The following is a 16,613-nucleotide window of genomic DNA, read 5'->3' on the forward strand; positions in this document are numbered from 1 at the left end:
ACTGGTATGGATCAATACATCTTGTTTACGGCATGAAGTACAATAGTACCTGTAATTATTCAACAGTGTAAAGGTTAGATTTACTTCGTCGCTGTAGACATTATTGAAACATTGAGATGTTTATATGCTGAATTCTCTAGCCCTGCTTATATATATCACGAACGATCCAGCCGAAAATCATCGACATTACATAAAAATTGCAAGCCGGAAAAAATTCGAGTTGATGGAATATTAATGCCTTGAATAGTTATATAATTCAAATCTTATCTCCTTTCACATGGACCTTTCTTGATAATTCTTTACGGTATCGCCGCGGTTAACTGTTAATTGATACACGCACAAGGCGATTTGCGATAGAAATTATTCAATGCTGCCTATTGAAATCAATAATGGATCTTTGTTGATTGCGCAAGCTATACTGGTTATGGGATATGTAGGGATAAAGGTATGATTTGCGTGTACAAGTGATTAAAAACAAAATATTCAATCTTGTTACTTGCTAACCTTCAAGGCTCCAGTCGTCAATAATAACGCGCAATCTATATACAAACCAACCTAGACACAGATTGACAATTAATTAACCAATGACCATCAATATAATTACCAGAACGCCGGGAACATGCCGTAGATCGTTATGTCGTTTTGTATTTCAATTGATCATATGATTAATTTATGCTAGCTCTTCCTGGGCTGTTACAAACCCCTAATTCGCAATCAGGTATCTGTAGTGTTGATACAACTTTCATCAGTAGAGCCTACGTTTTAGTGTATAAATGAATTTTGTTTTCTTTAACTTCTGCTCGGACATGGGCAAGTAGGACATGGACTCCTCTGTCGTCCATCCGTTGCGAGTAAATAGAGTTATTGTGTAGTTTTCCATACCTTTTTGCGTTAGCAGAACATTGAATCAATTTTGCGTATTACAATGACAGTCGAAGACCTACCACCCTCTAGAAGAAGCACCTGGTAGAGCTTGCTAATCTCTTTCACAATTTTGTCTTTTGGCCATGGTCCAATGGGAATCAATCGTCCTGTTTGCTTTACGTCCACCAAACCAATACCTTTAACCCATTTCTCCATATAGGGCATCTGATCAAAATTCAGGCCGATAGAAGAAGCAATTTGATGGAATGTCGACTACAGGATATTTCTGATTATTATGTCGCCCTTGTCTTTAACACACTGAGAGATGGTTCGTACTTCTCACTTCCTACAGTATGAATCTTCAGAAAATGTTCTATCGTCGCAGTGACAATGCGTGCGAATTTCGGATATTTCTACCCACCCCGGTTCTCAGGTTCCTGATACTACTAGTTTACACAATCTGATATCTCTTTGTGGGTAAGGAATGAGAATAGAGCACACGCACGTAAGGGCCTCTTTGAGAAATGCGGGTCAGTTTGTGATTGACCCACCGAGTGTTCGAATATGTATGAAGCTAAAATGGTCCTTTGGCCAGGTCCAAGGCTGAGTAATGTCGTCAATCTCAAAAATAATGTTAGTGGGCATCCTACCTCGAAATGATTAGCAGTTCTCCTATGCGTCTTGACATGGTGAAAATAAGCAGAACGAATCAAGCCGGTTGAATCGGACTCAAAATGCTAATTTGGTTTCGATTGATACAGTTTGAATCCACCTACAATCAATGCCCCAACCGTTTCTTGGCACATCGGGAGGCATCAAAAGTGACTGCCACTTTACTTCAAGACTTTGACATCGTCCAAGTTGGCCCAAGTTGGCCCAAGGCAGGAATGGAGTTATGAGTCGAACTTCACGGCGATACCGTACGATTGGCCATGCTGACAGACTCGGCGTGGACATGGCAATGAAAATAAATGAGACATCATTAACGAATTGAAGGCTTTCTTTCTGATGATAAGGAGAATCATAAGTGCTAATATTCTATTATTTACCCAAGGAGGTGAACAGTAGTTGAAAACATATCTGATATAGCACCTGAGGAACGATAGTTGGATGATAACAATATGGCTGGATATAATCATTGATCATTTATTCGATGTTTTATTACGTGTTTGAACGAAATGATAAGATAAAATACGGAAATCTGAACATGATCCGATATGTATTAATAAAGCGTTTTGTAATTCTGCTTGGGTATGGTATGATCAAACGCCATCCTATGCTAATGCTGTATGTCAAGATAAATAGTTGCAAGAAAATAGAACCAACTGTATCAGCAGGCAGATATATTTATGATGATAACTGCACCTCGATTTATCATTGGATCAACTCATCCTTTCCTAAAAATGCAGCCATTGGGTCAGCTGCAGCTAGGCGGCTTCGCTTATATGATTCAAGCTCTTCTTCGTCGACACCCTGCTGCAAAGCGCGGAGGTCTCGTTTTTTGCTATCAATATCCGCTTTCTGTGGTGTCTCCCCCTTTTCTTCCTCCTCAACTTTCTCTTCATAACCGTCTGGCTCTGGGGCGTCGAGTATAGCCAAGTTGCGAGCAGCTTCAAACGCCTGTAATCCTTGTTCCCCAGTACAGTAGCTGTTTTTAACAGTAGAGTGGCAGCAAGAATATCCCCACTCGAAGTTGAACCACCAACTTCCCCAAACTGACTTGTGATTGTTGAGAAGCACGTCTTCGGCATATTTTGACTTGACGGCCTTCTTGGGGGCTCCCTTGATAGCACCGGTTTCATCATATTCGACATATCGTTCGTTTTCAATGACTGCTGCATCGCGCAATGGAGCAGCTTGCAAATGTTCCTCGCCACCATATTTGTCGAGTAGGGCCTTTCGTTGTGCTTGCCGCTTCGCTTCTGCTTCAGCTAATTCTCGCTTCCGTAGAATTTCACCTGATGTTGGATTTGCTTGAATATGGTGTTGCTTATCACCGCGCTCTTGTGACTCCCATGCATAAGTTTGCGCTCTTTCGAATTCTGCCGCATCTCCAGACGCCCGAATGAAGTTCTCCTCAGCAACTAGTGCTGATGTTTGATCTGCCTGAGCACCCAAACCAACCATCGAACGCGTCTTTGGGTCGTACTTTGCAGAATCAAGGTCTAAGTTCAGCAGGTATTTGGCTGTATCTTCACGAATACGAAGGTTCCTTGTTGCGGTGCTTTGTTTTCGACCCATATCTGATTCCTCCGCATATCGGGCTTCTTCCTGGCCTCCATTGTCGCTTTCCTCGCCAGGCTCAGCTCCTTCCATAGCCTTCTTGGTATTCTTCTTAAGAGTTTCAAGTTCTTCATATTCTTCCACGACATTGCGGTATTCGCTTGCATCGTAGCCGTTCCACCGGTCTCGTTTCGCATCCCAACCGAGCTCCACGTCTTGAAGAACCTCGTCTGCTTGAATATCCTTACCAGTCCATTTTGCTCCGTGCTTTCTTGGTCGACTCAAGCATTCTTTGGTCTTGTGTGTCATTGCACCGCAGTTCTCGCAAGCACCTTTTCGATACTTGGTGGCGGCGGGACCAGCACGTTTTCCACGTTCATACCATTTCGAATCAGCCTGTTGCTTTTTCAGGCGTTGATGCTCTAGATAATCAGCGGCCGAGGACTCGTCGTCGATATAGAATGGTTTCTGCGCAATGAAAGACGGGATGTACTCGTTGCGTTCTTTCGACGCCACATCGGTCGGTTTTCGGGACATGTCGATTTGGGATGGAGATAGTACTCCTGACCACAATATACTGGGTATTCTGGGTATTTGAAATGGTCCGAAAGTAATGACTGGTTTCCGATGTAGGAAACTTGCTGTGGTGTGATTACGACGGTTGTCGAAATCCTTTGCGATCCCATATCACGTGATTAAATTGAATACGGACTAGCGCATTGACAATTCCTAGCGGCTACTAGCGAGGCTGGACTAATGCACGTCATCCAACCATTGTTGATGATGCGCGGTATGCAGGAGACACGCCTTCAATGTCCACAGTGATGAATGCATATCTTTGTCTCCATGCTGAGGTTTGCCGAAATTTTGAAAATATTTAAAACCGCAATACTTATCATCATGGTTTTGGCAACTCAGGTCCATTTCGCTGATTGTCATCATGGAGCCATTCCGGGTCCGTCTGAATTGCGTTGATTACTACCAGGCTACTCCCACTGAATTTGATCCTCGTGTTCCTTTTGGTAATGGCGTAGCGCAGTCAACTCATAGGCCAAAGGTGCCAGTCATTCGCGCCTTTGGATCAACGGAAACAGGCCAAAAAGTCTGTGCTCATATCCATGGCGCATTTCCATACCTCTATATTGAATATCGTGGCGGCCTTGGGACAGATGAAGGTGGGTATTTATGCTTGAAGTTACGTACTCGACTAACCTTTGTGTGTTACAGTGAGAAATTCCATCCGTAACCTGCACGGCTCCATCGACCATGCTATGGCAAATAGCTATCGTCAGAATGCGTACGACGGGAAAACAGCATACGTCGCGCACATATCTCTTGTCAAGGGGGTTCCATTCTATGGCTTTCATGTTGGATATCGCTTCTATTTCAAGATATATCTCCTAAATCCATTCAATATTACTCGGCTGGCCGATCTCCTGCGGCAAGGTGCTATCATGAAACGTCCCTTGCAACCTTATGAAAGCCACTTACAATATATCCCTCAATGGATGTGTGATTATAACTTGTACGGATGCGCTTACATGGAGTGTGAAAATTTTAAGTTTCGACACCCAGTTCCTGATTATCTCGAGCTGCCTAGTCTAGACCATCGATGGCATGACCGGTCAATACCCGAAGGCAACATATCTAGCGAGATGGTCCTTCCGAGGCAGAGTCATTGTACATTGGAAGTTGACATTTGTGTTCAGCATATCCTCAACCGAACTATCATTAAAGAAAGGCCATTGCATCATGACTTTGTTGAGCGGGGGCATCCGGTATCCGCTGACGAAAAACTTGTTCACAGTATGGCAGGCTTGTGGCAGGATGAAATGCGCAGGCGCAAGCGAAAATTAGGAATAGAAAACACCGCAAGCAACCCATTTTCGGCGGAAGAACTGGTCTCCATGTCTGCAAGTCCGAGAGACCAGGAAAAAATTCTCTGGATACACGAAGAGGAGTTTCGAGAGAAACTACACAACCTGGCGACAGAAGAAGGCAAGGACAAGGCTGAACCTGTATTCTTTGATGGTTTTGTGAAGAAGGACGCTGCCCAGAATGCTGTGCAATCTGCCTTGGAAAGTGTGGAAGACCTTTACCCCCAGAAACTGGACCGGGTCAGCTCTGAATTGGGATTCCCAATCCTTAAAAATGCCACAAACGGAGATTATAGCGATGGAACGACTTTTTATAATGATTTTGACGACAGCAATGAACATCAAAACACTAGCGAAGAATCGGAGACTGAGTTTGTGGATATCTTAGGTGCACCCATCCAAGATTTGCGGGGTAGTACTTTCCAAACGGATGACGAATTTACAGACTCACTTGCAGATAAAAACACAATAACCGCTGGAGCTAATGGACGGTTATCAAATAGAGAAAGCCATGCACAGAATGGGCCATATCATGGTGAACTAAACACAAGCTCCGAGGGCTTTCGCAAACGAACAGCGAAGGAAGATATCTGTAGTGAAAACGAGGGGAAACGCCTAAAGCACATTGAAAATGGCCCAACACACGAACTTGCAGCTCCACAAAGAGATGACTACTTTTCCTCGTTTGATATGACAACGGCCTTGGGAGATGACGCCCAGGACGCTGATCGCATTGGCCCTGACGATACATCCCAGACTAATTCACAGGATGAACTATCATATTCCCAAAGAATAGGCCAAGGCAACTCTGGCATTCAAAGCCAACGTCTATCCTTTCCAGTGGTTAAGCATCCCAACGACCCTAATACCTTGCTGCGTTTCAGTCAGAGAAGCGGTCTATCTAAGGAAAATTCGGAACTGTCCCAAGTTATGGAAGACCATGATTCTAGTCAGAAAAACAGTATGGATAAGCTATTTTCCGAGCATAAATCAACAAGCAGCGCTACTGTGCCCTGCCGAAATTCTCAGGTTGATATGTTCATGTCCAATGTCCGCGACGCCTTTGATATCCCCGAAGATCGTCTATTATTGTGTTATCGCTACCAGTGTCCAGCACCTAGCGAGATTGCGACCACAATTAGTCCTTCAGTCGTTTACCAAAGAGCATATTATAGCGACGAGAGCGATGTTCCTGAGAAACAGCGGGAGTATGCGGGACGAGAATTTCGTTTAGCGAGTAACACATTACAATTTCTTCCCGAATTCGATAGACAAGGAACCTCAGTTCATCTATACGCCGAAAGGATTCCCCCTATTACGGATCCCGATGAACAGCGGAGAAATGACCAAAGGCTCCGTGAGTTATCTTCTGCCAGGGTATGGGAGTTTGCACAAGTTCCGCCGACCAGGGCCGAAGTCGTCGACTGGCTCGAAAACGAAAGAAAAAAAGAGCAGTATAGCATTGCTAAATCTAAGTCAAAAAAGTCCCCCACAAAGCCCGATTTGTTATCACAGATTGAAGGCGCGACACAAAAGAACCCACATGGGTTCAGGTATTCTCAGAAGCAACGGTCGACTAGTGTGAAACATCAAACGCAATACATGAGTGTCATGGGTTTGGAAGTGCACATTAATACCCGCAAGGACCTCTCACCAGACCCAAAGGAGGATGAGATAGCATGCGTTTTCTGGAGCCTTCAATCAGACGATGAAGATTTGATTATCGACAGCAGTATTGATGGCATGCAGTTGGGATTAATTAACCAACCAGGCCATATATTAGAGCCAGTGACCAAGTCACTGACGATTGAAGTGCAGACCGAAGCCTCGGAATTGGACCTTATAACTCGTCTTGTTGATATTGTACGCTCATATGATCCGGATATTTTGACGGGCTACGAAGTACATAATGGCTCATGGGGTTATCTTATTGAAAGGGCGCGATTGAAATACGATTACGACTTGTGTGATGAACTATCCCGAGTCAAGTCTCAGGGGCATGGCAGATTTGGGAGAGACAGTGATCGATGGGGATTCAACACTACATCTACGATCCAGGTGACGGGGCGACACATGATCAATATCTGGAGAGCTATGAGGAGTGAGCTTAACTTACTTGGGTATACTATGGAAAACGTCGTGTTTCATCTGCTGCATAGACGTATCCCGCATTACCATTTTAGTGATCTCACAAAGTGGTATACTGGGGGCAAACCCCGTGAGGTGATGAAAGTCATCAATTACTTTCTCTCTCGTGCACAAATGGATTTGGAGATCCTTGACTCTAACGAACTTATCCCGCGAACAAGTGAGCAAGCACGGCTGCTTGGCGTGGACTTTTTCTCTGTCTTTTCGCGTGGCTCACAATTCAAAGTCGAGTCTCTGATGTTCCGCATTGCAAAACCGGAGAATTTCATCTTGATATCACCAAGCAGAAAGCAGGTAGCCCAACAGAATGCTCTTGAATGCCTACCTTTAGTGATGGAACCTCAAAGTGACTTCTACCCGAGTCCATTACTTGTGTTGGACTTTCAATCATTGTACCCAAGCATCATCATCGCCTATAATTATTGCTATTCAACCTTTCTTGGACGACTTGTTGATTGGCGTGGTCGAAATAAGATGGGCTTTATTGACTACGAGAGAGAGCCCCGATTACTTGAATTATTGAAAGACCAAGTTAATATCGCTCCTAATGGTATGATGTATTCCAAGCCTAATATACGCAAATCATTGATCGCTCGTATGTTGAGCGAGATTTTGGAGACGCGCGTCATGGTCAAAGGTGGCATGAAGGCGGACAAAGATGACAAGACCCTGCAACGACTACTCAACCATCGGCAATTAGCGCTCAAAATGATTGCTAATGTCACTTATGGCTATACCTCTGCATCTTTTTCTGGACGAATGCCGTGCTCAGAGATTGCCGATAGTATTGTTCAGACCGCACGTGAAACTTTGGAGAGGGCAATTGCATTCATTCACTCTGTTCAACGATGGGATGCTGAAGTCGTGTACGGTGATACTGACAGTTTGTTTATTTACTTGAAAGGCCGAACGCGTGACGAGGCGTTCACTATCGGTGAAGAGATCTCGAAAGCAGTTACCAAGATGAACCCACGTCCGATCAAACTCAAGTTCGAGAAAGTCTATCACCCATGTGTCCTTCTAGCAAAAAAGCGGTATGTCGGATTCAAATATGAGCATCGGGATCAGGTTGAACCCGAGTTTGATGCGAAAGGAATCGAGACTGTACGACGCGATGGTACTCCCGCTGAACAGAAAATCGAGGAAAAGGCACTCCAAATTCTATTCAAAACTGCAGACCTTAGTCAAGTCAAGAGCTATTTCCAAAACCAGTGCTCAAAGATCATGCAAAGCAGAGTCTCTATTCAAGATTTTTGCTTTGCCCGAGAAGTCAAATTAGGGACGTATAGCGAGAAGGGCACCATACCTGCTGGAGCCCTGATCAGCACAAAAAAGATGATGAAGGACCATCGACAGGAACCTCAATATGGAGAACGTGTTCCATATGTTGTTGTAAGTGGTGCTCCCGGGTCAAGACTGATTGATCGCTGCGTCGCCCCCGAAGTATTGCTCGATAATGCACATCTCGAGTTGGACGCAGAATATTACATTACCAAAAATCTCATTCCCCGCTGGAAAGAATTTTCAATCTTGTAGGCGCAAACGTTCGACAATGGTATGATGAGATGCCTAAAACCCAGCGTATCCGTCGCGTTGAAGGAGCCTTGACTGGAGCCTTGACTGTAGGGGGAAGAGACCTCAATCCTAATAGTGGCGGCCTGAAGAGAGCTACGCTCGAATCATACATGAAGTCCTCGTCATGTATACTCTGTAAGGAGAAACTGCAAAATACCGGACTTCCACTGTGTACATCTTGCGCCAGTCAACCACATGTCACCCTTTTCAAACTTAGATCTGGGCTCCGACAAGCGGAACGACGGACCCTCAATCTCCAAAAGGCCTGTCGCTCTTGTATGGGTGTATCTTTCGGCGATGAGGTTACCTGCGACAGTCAAGACTGTCCAGCTTTTTACTCGAGAACACGAGAGGTGTCTAGACTAAGGAATTCTAACGCGGTTCTAGGCCCTGTCATTGAATATTTGGAACAACAGACTGAACACAGTTTGCACTGGTAGCTTGGAGAATAAGTTTTTGGGCTATTTAGAAGTACTTTGTATATTTTTTTTTGGGTCTTGTTCTGCTGGTTGGGATTGGTATGTTTTTGGTTGACGGAGATTTGAAAGATACCCTGTATGCATTATCTGGAGTAATTGTGACCTAAAACTAGATATTGATGATTTTAATTGCATTAACAGCAAAAGTAGAGCCATTCATATCAATTTGAAATCATCCCAAGTAATTCAATCTGCCATGCGGACAACATTTTGAATGCAAGTCAAAGCAGGGGTTCGCGTAAAACACCAAACAACACCAAACCCACCGAACCTCGAAATCAACGCATAGATTGAATACCATAGTGGATAGATGGCTAAATACAAATATAACTAAATAAATGTTATTTCTAACTATGACTCTCTGGATTCAACCCTGTACATATGTAGTTTGTATGACATTTTAAATCATTATTCGCTGTAGTATATCGATATTATCTAGTTGCCTTCGTTATTATCTATCGGAAGTTTGATCATAAATAAAATAGTGAATCAAATCAAGTATGATGTCATAATGTAGAAGAAGGGAAGAATAAAACGGTAAAGAATTTTGTGGCAAAACAATGCACAGCATGACGCATAAATCAACCCTTTGTATGCTGCATGTGTGGCAAAGTAAGTGGGGGTCTCTGATTGGCCAGCTTTTCCTTATAGCTGGAGAGGCCGCAGACAGAACAATGATATTTCGTTTGCTAGGAATTAAAGTAAAATTATATGTTTTGAAATGTTCAGCTAACTGACTAGTATTCTTAATACCATAGGCCATTCTTATTAAGTCATCATTATATGGAACTAGCCATTGCTGCCCTGTGAGAATCCGGGCTGCCGTTGCCACAATGAATAACAAACCACACAAGAGCAAGCCCCATATTATGTGGAAAGTAGAGAAAGTAGACTGAAATACAAAAGCGGCTGTGATAAATAATCTCATGTCACTGGTAAGTCAGCCTCGTGTGAAATAAAATTGTGGTTGTTGTTGCCGCCGCCTGACAAAGCCTAGAAATGTAGCAGAGCATCCACCTCTCCTGTTTGCTTAAAAAGGACACACTCACCATCCTGAAGTCAGCTATTTTAATTTTTTCATCAAAAAATTTTCTTTTGACAGCCATAAGCACTATTTGGAGAAAATATTAATATATTTTCCTGTCTTCAAATCGACTTTGGCCTAAACTAGCTAGCTCTCAAAATGAGACACCTAGGGTGAGAAATCGTCTTTTGAAATTGAATGAGAGCTTCTCTGACATTTAGTCATAATAGAAACAGAGTCTGCTTTTAATTCAGGGAAACCGGGAAATGCAACCAGCGAAACTGCAAATTCGATCATGTAAGAGAGTCACACGGGAGCAAGGAAGCCAGGCGGACCTCAGATGGGAACCATACATCGAACAATTCCAAAGAAAACCAGAGATTTTTACTTTGGAGAAGAGGTATTCCTCGAGACCTTCGCACCTTTGGTTCTCCAAACAGCGCTCTTGGTACAAAGCGTAGGTGGTTTTTTCATGAAGCTCAACGGCTCGCCGAGGAGGCTCGTGGCATAGCAAAGGAGGTAGTTAGCCGCCTTTCCGAGGAGGGTGTGCTCCGAAATGTACACGAATTACTTGACCTTGACTTCGCTACAATGCCGGGCTTTCGGAAGATGCGCGTGTTCCAGGACGAAGTGTTTCCGTTTCTGCAACTCATGACCAATCCTACAGTCCTCGCCTCTCTTTTACTCGAACAGGCAGTGGAAACGATTTATAACTTCATCTTTGGTCAAGCAGGAGGGCGCGCGGTAAAACTGTTAACTTATCTTGCTGATGTTATGCAGTTACCTCGTGATGAAAGAAATGCGGACAATGTTGATGTCAAAAGTGAAGTTGTCAAGCATCTGGAGGTCATCATTCTTCTCATCAGACACATTATTGACCTCAACTCCACTGCATTCGTTTGTGAGCCGTTGAAAGATGTCGTCCGTAAGTCTGAAGCGATTAAAATAAGCCTACATGATTCAAAGTTAGATCCGTGGCTTCAAGAAGCTCGTTTGAATCTCGATTACGTTTCAGCAGTGTCTCGAAATAGGAAGCCACTTACCCGATTTACAGTCGTCAACAAAGGCGCGCATGCCTAAAGTCGCTGCGAAATTTCTTGCACCTCTCAAGCCTCCCGGAGGATGGCATGATAATGACCACACTGATATCTTCCTGATAAAAGTCATGCCGACCCTCCAAGAAACTCAATCCACTCGCAGTGAATATCTACCTCCTCGCGATCCGAGTCAATGGCAGTTAGATGGTATACATGGTCTCCCAGACCGACACTTTCGACTATTGAGAGAAGACACTATAGGGCAACTTCGGGATGCTATTCATAGCGAAATCGTGCCTAGTTCAGGTGGACAGGGAAATAGAAACAACCTAAGGACACACGCATACAGGAATGTGAGACTTTTTAAGCTGGAGCTTGACACATTCCAGGGTCCTCGAATCCGTGCTGAATTTACTCGGCCGACTGCAACACTAAGCATGAACAGACGAGGCCGAGAGGAATGATGGCAGCAGTTACGACGGCTTCAGTCATCAGCATTGGTCTTCCTCACTGACTACCGAACATGCGCGGTACTTTGCTCTGTATTAGGGCCAAGTTCTGATCGAGTGAAGAATGAAGGCCAAAACCAGCTTGGTCCTTCAGAAGGAGACGAGCCTTCGCTCTGGAGCAATAAGGCTCTGGCAAGCATCACGCTCGGCCTAGTCGAGGCTGATGGCGAGAATATCCGGAGGCTTTTGCAGGCGATGGCAACAGGTCGTGCTACAGCTAGCGCATCGCTGTCATTGGTCGAATTCCCTGGTGTTCTTCTTCCGTCTTTCCAGCCAACACTGTGTGCTCTACAGCAGATAAAGAAATCCGCGCGCCTTCCCTTTGCAGACATCCTCACCGCGGCAGGCGCGCCCGATATGCAGATTCCCCCACCGCGTTACGCTTCTCGCCCTGGATTCTTCTTCGACCTGCAGGGCTTGACGAAGGATCACAGCCCACTAAATTTGTATCCTGGCCGCCCATTCGATATTCAGGATCTACAAAGAAACTGCGATCTCGATGAAGCACAAGCCGAAGCTTTGGTCAACTCCCTGACGCGAGAGCTGGGCCTCATCCAGGGCCCTCCCGGCACTGGAAAGAGCTATACAGGTGTTGCCTTGGTCAAAGTATTCTGGCAAACAAAAGCAAGGCCGATCTGGTCCCGATAGTATGTGTCTGTTATACAAGCCATGCTCTGAACCAGTTACTGGAAGACCTCCTCGAGACGAAAATCACGTCACAGGTTATCCGTATTGGCTCCCAATCCAAATCCGAGGTTCTGAAGCCACTGAATTTGCGAAACGTCGCCAAGGACTTTAGTCACACGAGATTCGAGAAACGCGCATTCTCTGCAAGGTTGGCCAACTGAAAGATGTCACTAGAGACTTCCGGGGTCTACTGGAAAACCACTCAATTGCAAAACATTTGAAGGAAAGGCATCCACTTCATTACCACCATTTGTTTGAAAAGAATATCGATGGGTGGGATCGGTATTCTTCTAGAGGAAGTAATGGTGCTATTGGGCAGTGGCTGCATCAAGGACGACAGAATGAGAACCCCTCTCGAAGTATCCAGGAACTCCAATATTCAGACCTTGAGACAATGACGACACAAGAAAGGAGAAATCTACATGCTAGTTGGCTTGAAGAGATTCGATCAGAGGAGGAAAGGGATATTACCCTAGCCATTTTAGATCACAGAGATGCGAAACTAAAATTTGACGATGTTCGGGACGAAATGAATCTCCAACTCCTCCAAAGTGCGGATGTCATTGGCATCACTACGAGTGGTTTGGCTCGAAATCTGAAATTTTTGCAACGCTTACAGTCAAAAGTCGTTATTTGTGAAGAAGCTGGGGAGGTTCTTGAGGTAAATCTCCTCACTGCGCTTCTCCCTTCGGTCCAGCAAGCAATCCTCATTGGTGACCACCTTCAGTTACGATCACAAATCCAGAACTATGATTTATCGTCAGAAAATCCTAGAGGGGGTCAAAATATGCTCTAGACGTATCTTTGTTCGAAAGACTAGTAGACAAAAACGCCGAAGATGGCGCCCAAGTTCCGTTCAATACTCTGGAGACACAACGACGAATGCATCCTTCGATTGCACATTTAATAAGGAAGACATTATATCCAAGGTTGAGCGATGCACCTTCGGTCTGTGTATATCCTGAAGTGATGGGTATGCGCCGCAGACTTTTCTGGCTGGATCACCGTGCGCCGGAAGCAGGGTCCTCTGGGGACGATGCATTGGCAACTTCTCACTGGAACCAACACGAAATACAACTTACAGCAGCACTTATCAAGCATCTAACTTCGCAGGGAACATACAAGAAAGGTGATATTGCTGTTCTGACTTCCTACCTTGGACAACTTCACCGTTTGCGAAGGGAAATAGGACAATTCACGAGAATTTCGATGGACGAACGTGATGAAGGACAGTTAGATAAAGCTGGACTACCAGATAACACTAAGCTCGAGAACAAGAGAATTTCGAAATATAGGAAGTTTATCAAAACGACATTGCTTGAGTCTGTCCGAGTAGCGACGGTCGACAACTTTCAAGGAGGAGAGGCTAAAGTGATCGTGATATCTCTGGTGCGAAGCAACAGCCAGAATAAATGCGGTTTCTACGTACTTCAAATCGCATTAATGTCTTGCTTTCTAGAGCAAGACATGGTATGTACATTATCGGGAACTCTGCAACATCAGCTCACGTCCCTATGTGGGCGGATGTTATCAAACTCCTAGAGAGCAACGACAACTTTGGCACTGAGTTGGAGCTACGGTGCCCACGACATCCTGATACACCTATTTGTTTCGGAACTAGACCACTTCAGTCAATTTTCGCCAGAGGGAGGTTGTAATATTCGATGCGTCAACCGGTTGTCGTGTGGCCATGCTTGCGTTCAGAAGTGCCATTCAGTTACATTGCATAGCGCGGTTTATTGCTTGGAGGACTGCCCAAGGCCACTCAAGGGGTGCGACTACCAATGTCCAAAGAAATGTGGAGACCAATGTGTGACAAAATGCACCGTTAAAGTTCATGATCCTCATCGTGTACTTGGTGTACATGCAGCACCGTATTTAAAATGTTGGGAAGCACAGAACCTCTCAAATCTTCGCTGTACAGTCAGAGTCGACAAGACAATTCCTGGTTGTAACCACAAGGTCAGCGAATTATGCTATGTCGATATGACAAAAAATGATTATAAATGCAAAAAGCAGTGCAGGTCAAACTTGCCCTGTGGACATAGTTGTAAGCGATTATGCCATCAATGCATTTCTCGTGATGAATCAGGAACCCTTCTTACAAATCATGGTTCTTTGTACGCAAAATTGTGGGCGTGGTCAATCAACATGTTCTCATTCATGCGGGATTTCATGCCATGGTGAGAAGCCGTGCCCTCCTTGCAACAAACCCTGTGATTTCCACTGCGGCCACTCCAAGTACGGCAACAAGTACCATGAGCTCTGTATCCCTTGTGCCGAGGATATCTGTCTATCAGCCTGTCCACGTTCTAAATGTTCGATGCCATGTTCTGCTCCCTGCGGCCATGCCCCATGTTCAAAACGATGTGAGAAGAAGCTGCCGTGCGGTCCATCTGTTTGTGGAGAAAGCTGTCCCCCTATCGAATTCTGTCAGATTTGTGCTAGCGAAGATGTCAAACACCGAGCTGTCGATTTTATTCTAGGAGAGACTTATGAGGAAATTGATTTAAACGAGAATCCGTGCATCTTTCCTCAATGTCACCATTTTCTAACTATGGAGAGCATGGATGGTCTATTTGATTGGAAAAAGCGTTATAACTTGGACACGAAAGGGTTTCCGATTTCTATAGCTTCTTCTTCTGAGCCCTTTTCAATTGATGATGTGAAGAGATGTGCCACATGTCGTGGTTCCCTCCGAGATATCGCCCGATATGGCCGACTTGTACGCCGTGCTTTGCGAGACGAGTGCACCAAGAAATTCATCTTGTATTCTAACAACGAGTACATCCCCATTGCTACTAATGTGAGCAAGCATCTGGCTAGCCTCCAAGATGATTCGGACTTCAAATTTTCAGCGGTATTCGACGGCACAAAGATAATACGGATCGAAGGGCCGTGCGATAATCAGGTTAGGATGTTATCTAACTTATTAGCTAGGTGCAAACCGTCTCGCTGGAGTGAGCTGATGCCGTTACGAAAGCGATTGTTGATATATCTCGAAAAGGTCTCGAAAGACGAACAGCCCTCAACAAAGTGGAGAATATGCGGAGACGGAAGAAAGCCGATGTAGGTTTCAAGTTCCACGAAAGTTTTCTGCAGAATAAGAGGTTTCTTGATGGCGGCTGCGCTATTGATTCGTCTTGATACTGCTCTCATCGCCGACTTTTTGTCATTGCGGAGGAAAGGCCTCTCTCGAAAGATGGCGTTGGATAGCGAGATACAGGTAACCTAAACCGGAAGAGACAAGAATGTGAAGAGCTTATCCACAAGGCGGCCAGCTCAAACAGAGCGTATTTGCAGGTTGAAGGGCATATCTTTCTCGCAGAGCTCTATGCTCTGGAACGTGGCCATAGAGAAAACCTGACCCAACCAGAACGCATGATGGAGTATGGCACGATAGCAGTTGAAAGAGCACGACGACTGTGCCAAGAAAACCCTGGCCAAACGACGGGGCTATCACAAGAGGTTGACGAGGCAGAAAAAATGGTGAATCAAGGCACATTATACACTGCCGTCACCAATGCAGAGCGACTGGCAGTGATTGAGGCGATGGCGGGCGAGTTCCGCGGCACGGGACATTGGTACTTCTGTGTCAATAGACATCCGTTCACGATTGGAGAATGCGGCATGCCGATGCAACAGGCTCGATGCCCGGAGTGCGGTGCTCCGGTTGGTGGCCAGCACCATCAACAGGTTGAAGGAGTGAGTAGAGCAGTGGAATTGGAGCAGAGACTGGGGAATCTTTCCACCTAGTTCTTCCACTACAGAGGATGTTAGTCAAATTTGGATTTTTGCCCTTCATTCTATTTTTAGGTGTTGTTTTGGTGAGAAATAGATTGTTCGTCAGTTTTGTATATGGCATCGTGCTTCATTTCATGTAGTTTAATGTCGTCGGGCTTCCCTCCGGCTGTCGATCCAAAAAATGCGGGGTGCAGCTCTACATGTGGAGATCAGAACGAGGTCAATAACCGCAGGTAATATTATACGTATATGAAAAATATGGACATTAGAACTCGGTGTCTCGTACGAATGCAGGCGTCTGGTGTTCTCGGTAAGTCTCCGGTACATATGTCAACCATCTGCTGTCAACCTCTATACAAGGATACCTAGCCCAGAACATCTAGGTTCAGAAAAGATCCGTCTCACGGAGCAACGCAATCCTATATGTCGATATTTCCGGAGCACAG

The 16,613-nt window shown here is 45.0% G+C and overlaps 3 protein-coding genes across 3 annotated transcripts; 2 read left to right on the top strand and 1 right to left on the bottom strand.

Annotated features, from left to right (window-relative positions):
* Positions 1 to 1,913: 1,913 nt before the first annotated feature.
* Positions 1,914 to 3,721, bottom strand: BGW36DRAFT_369873 (putative mRNA splicing protein). The gene has a single exon (XM_046215177.1). It carries the CDS (start codon positions 3,622 to 3,624, stop codon positions 2,239 to 2,241), a length of 1,386 nt encoding a protein of 461 aa, XP_046076744.1. The 5' UTR covers positions 3,625 to 3,721; the 3' UTR covers positions 1,914 to 2,238.
* Positions 3,722 to 4,027: 306 nt separating this feature from the next.
* On the top strand, positions 4,028 to 8,648 carry BGW36DRAFT_355133 (putative DNA polymerase zeta catalytic subunit; the record flags this gene model as incomplete). The annotated part of the gene is made up of 2 exons (XM_046213611.1): positions 4,028 to 4,262; positions 4,315 to 8,648. 2 exons carry the CDS (start codon positions 4,028 to 4,030, stop codon positions 8,646 to 8,648), a joined length of 4,569 nt encoding a protein of 1,522 aa, XP_046076745.1.
* A 2,203-nt stretch (positions 8,649 to 10,851) lies between these two features.
* Positions 10,852 to 16,179, top strand: BGW36DRAFT_414157 (uncharacterized protein; the record flags this gene model as incomplete). Its single annotated transcript, XM_046219279.1, is given in 12 exon segments — positions 10,852 to 11,580; positions 11,698 to 12,342; positions 12,362 to 12,383; positions 12,430 to 12,571; positions 12,598 to 13,202; positions 13,244 to 13,840; positions 13,885 to 14,031; positions 14,141 to 14,447; positions 14,479 to 15,459; positions 15,505 to 15,649; positions 15,685 to 16,128; positions 16,156 to 16,179. The coding sequence occupies 12 exon segments, from the start codon at positions 11,263 to 11,265 to the stop codon at positions 16,177 to 16,179; spliced, it is 4,377 nt and encodes a 1,458-aa protein (XP_046076746.1). The 5' UTR covers positions 10,852 to 11,262.
* Positions 16,180 to 16,613: the final 434 nt, after the last annotated feature.

Source organism: Talaromyces proteolyticus (assembly GCF_021365285.1).
Source record: "Talaromyces proteolyticus strain PMI_201 chromosome Unknown BGW36scaffold_2, whole genome shotgun sequence".
Classification (NCBI taxonomy): domain Eukaryota; kingdom Fungi; phylum Ascomycota; class Eurotiomycetes; order Eurotiales; family Trichocomaceae; genus Talaromyces; species Talaromyces proteolyticus.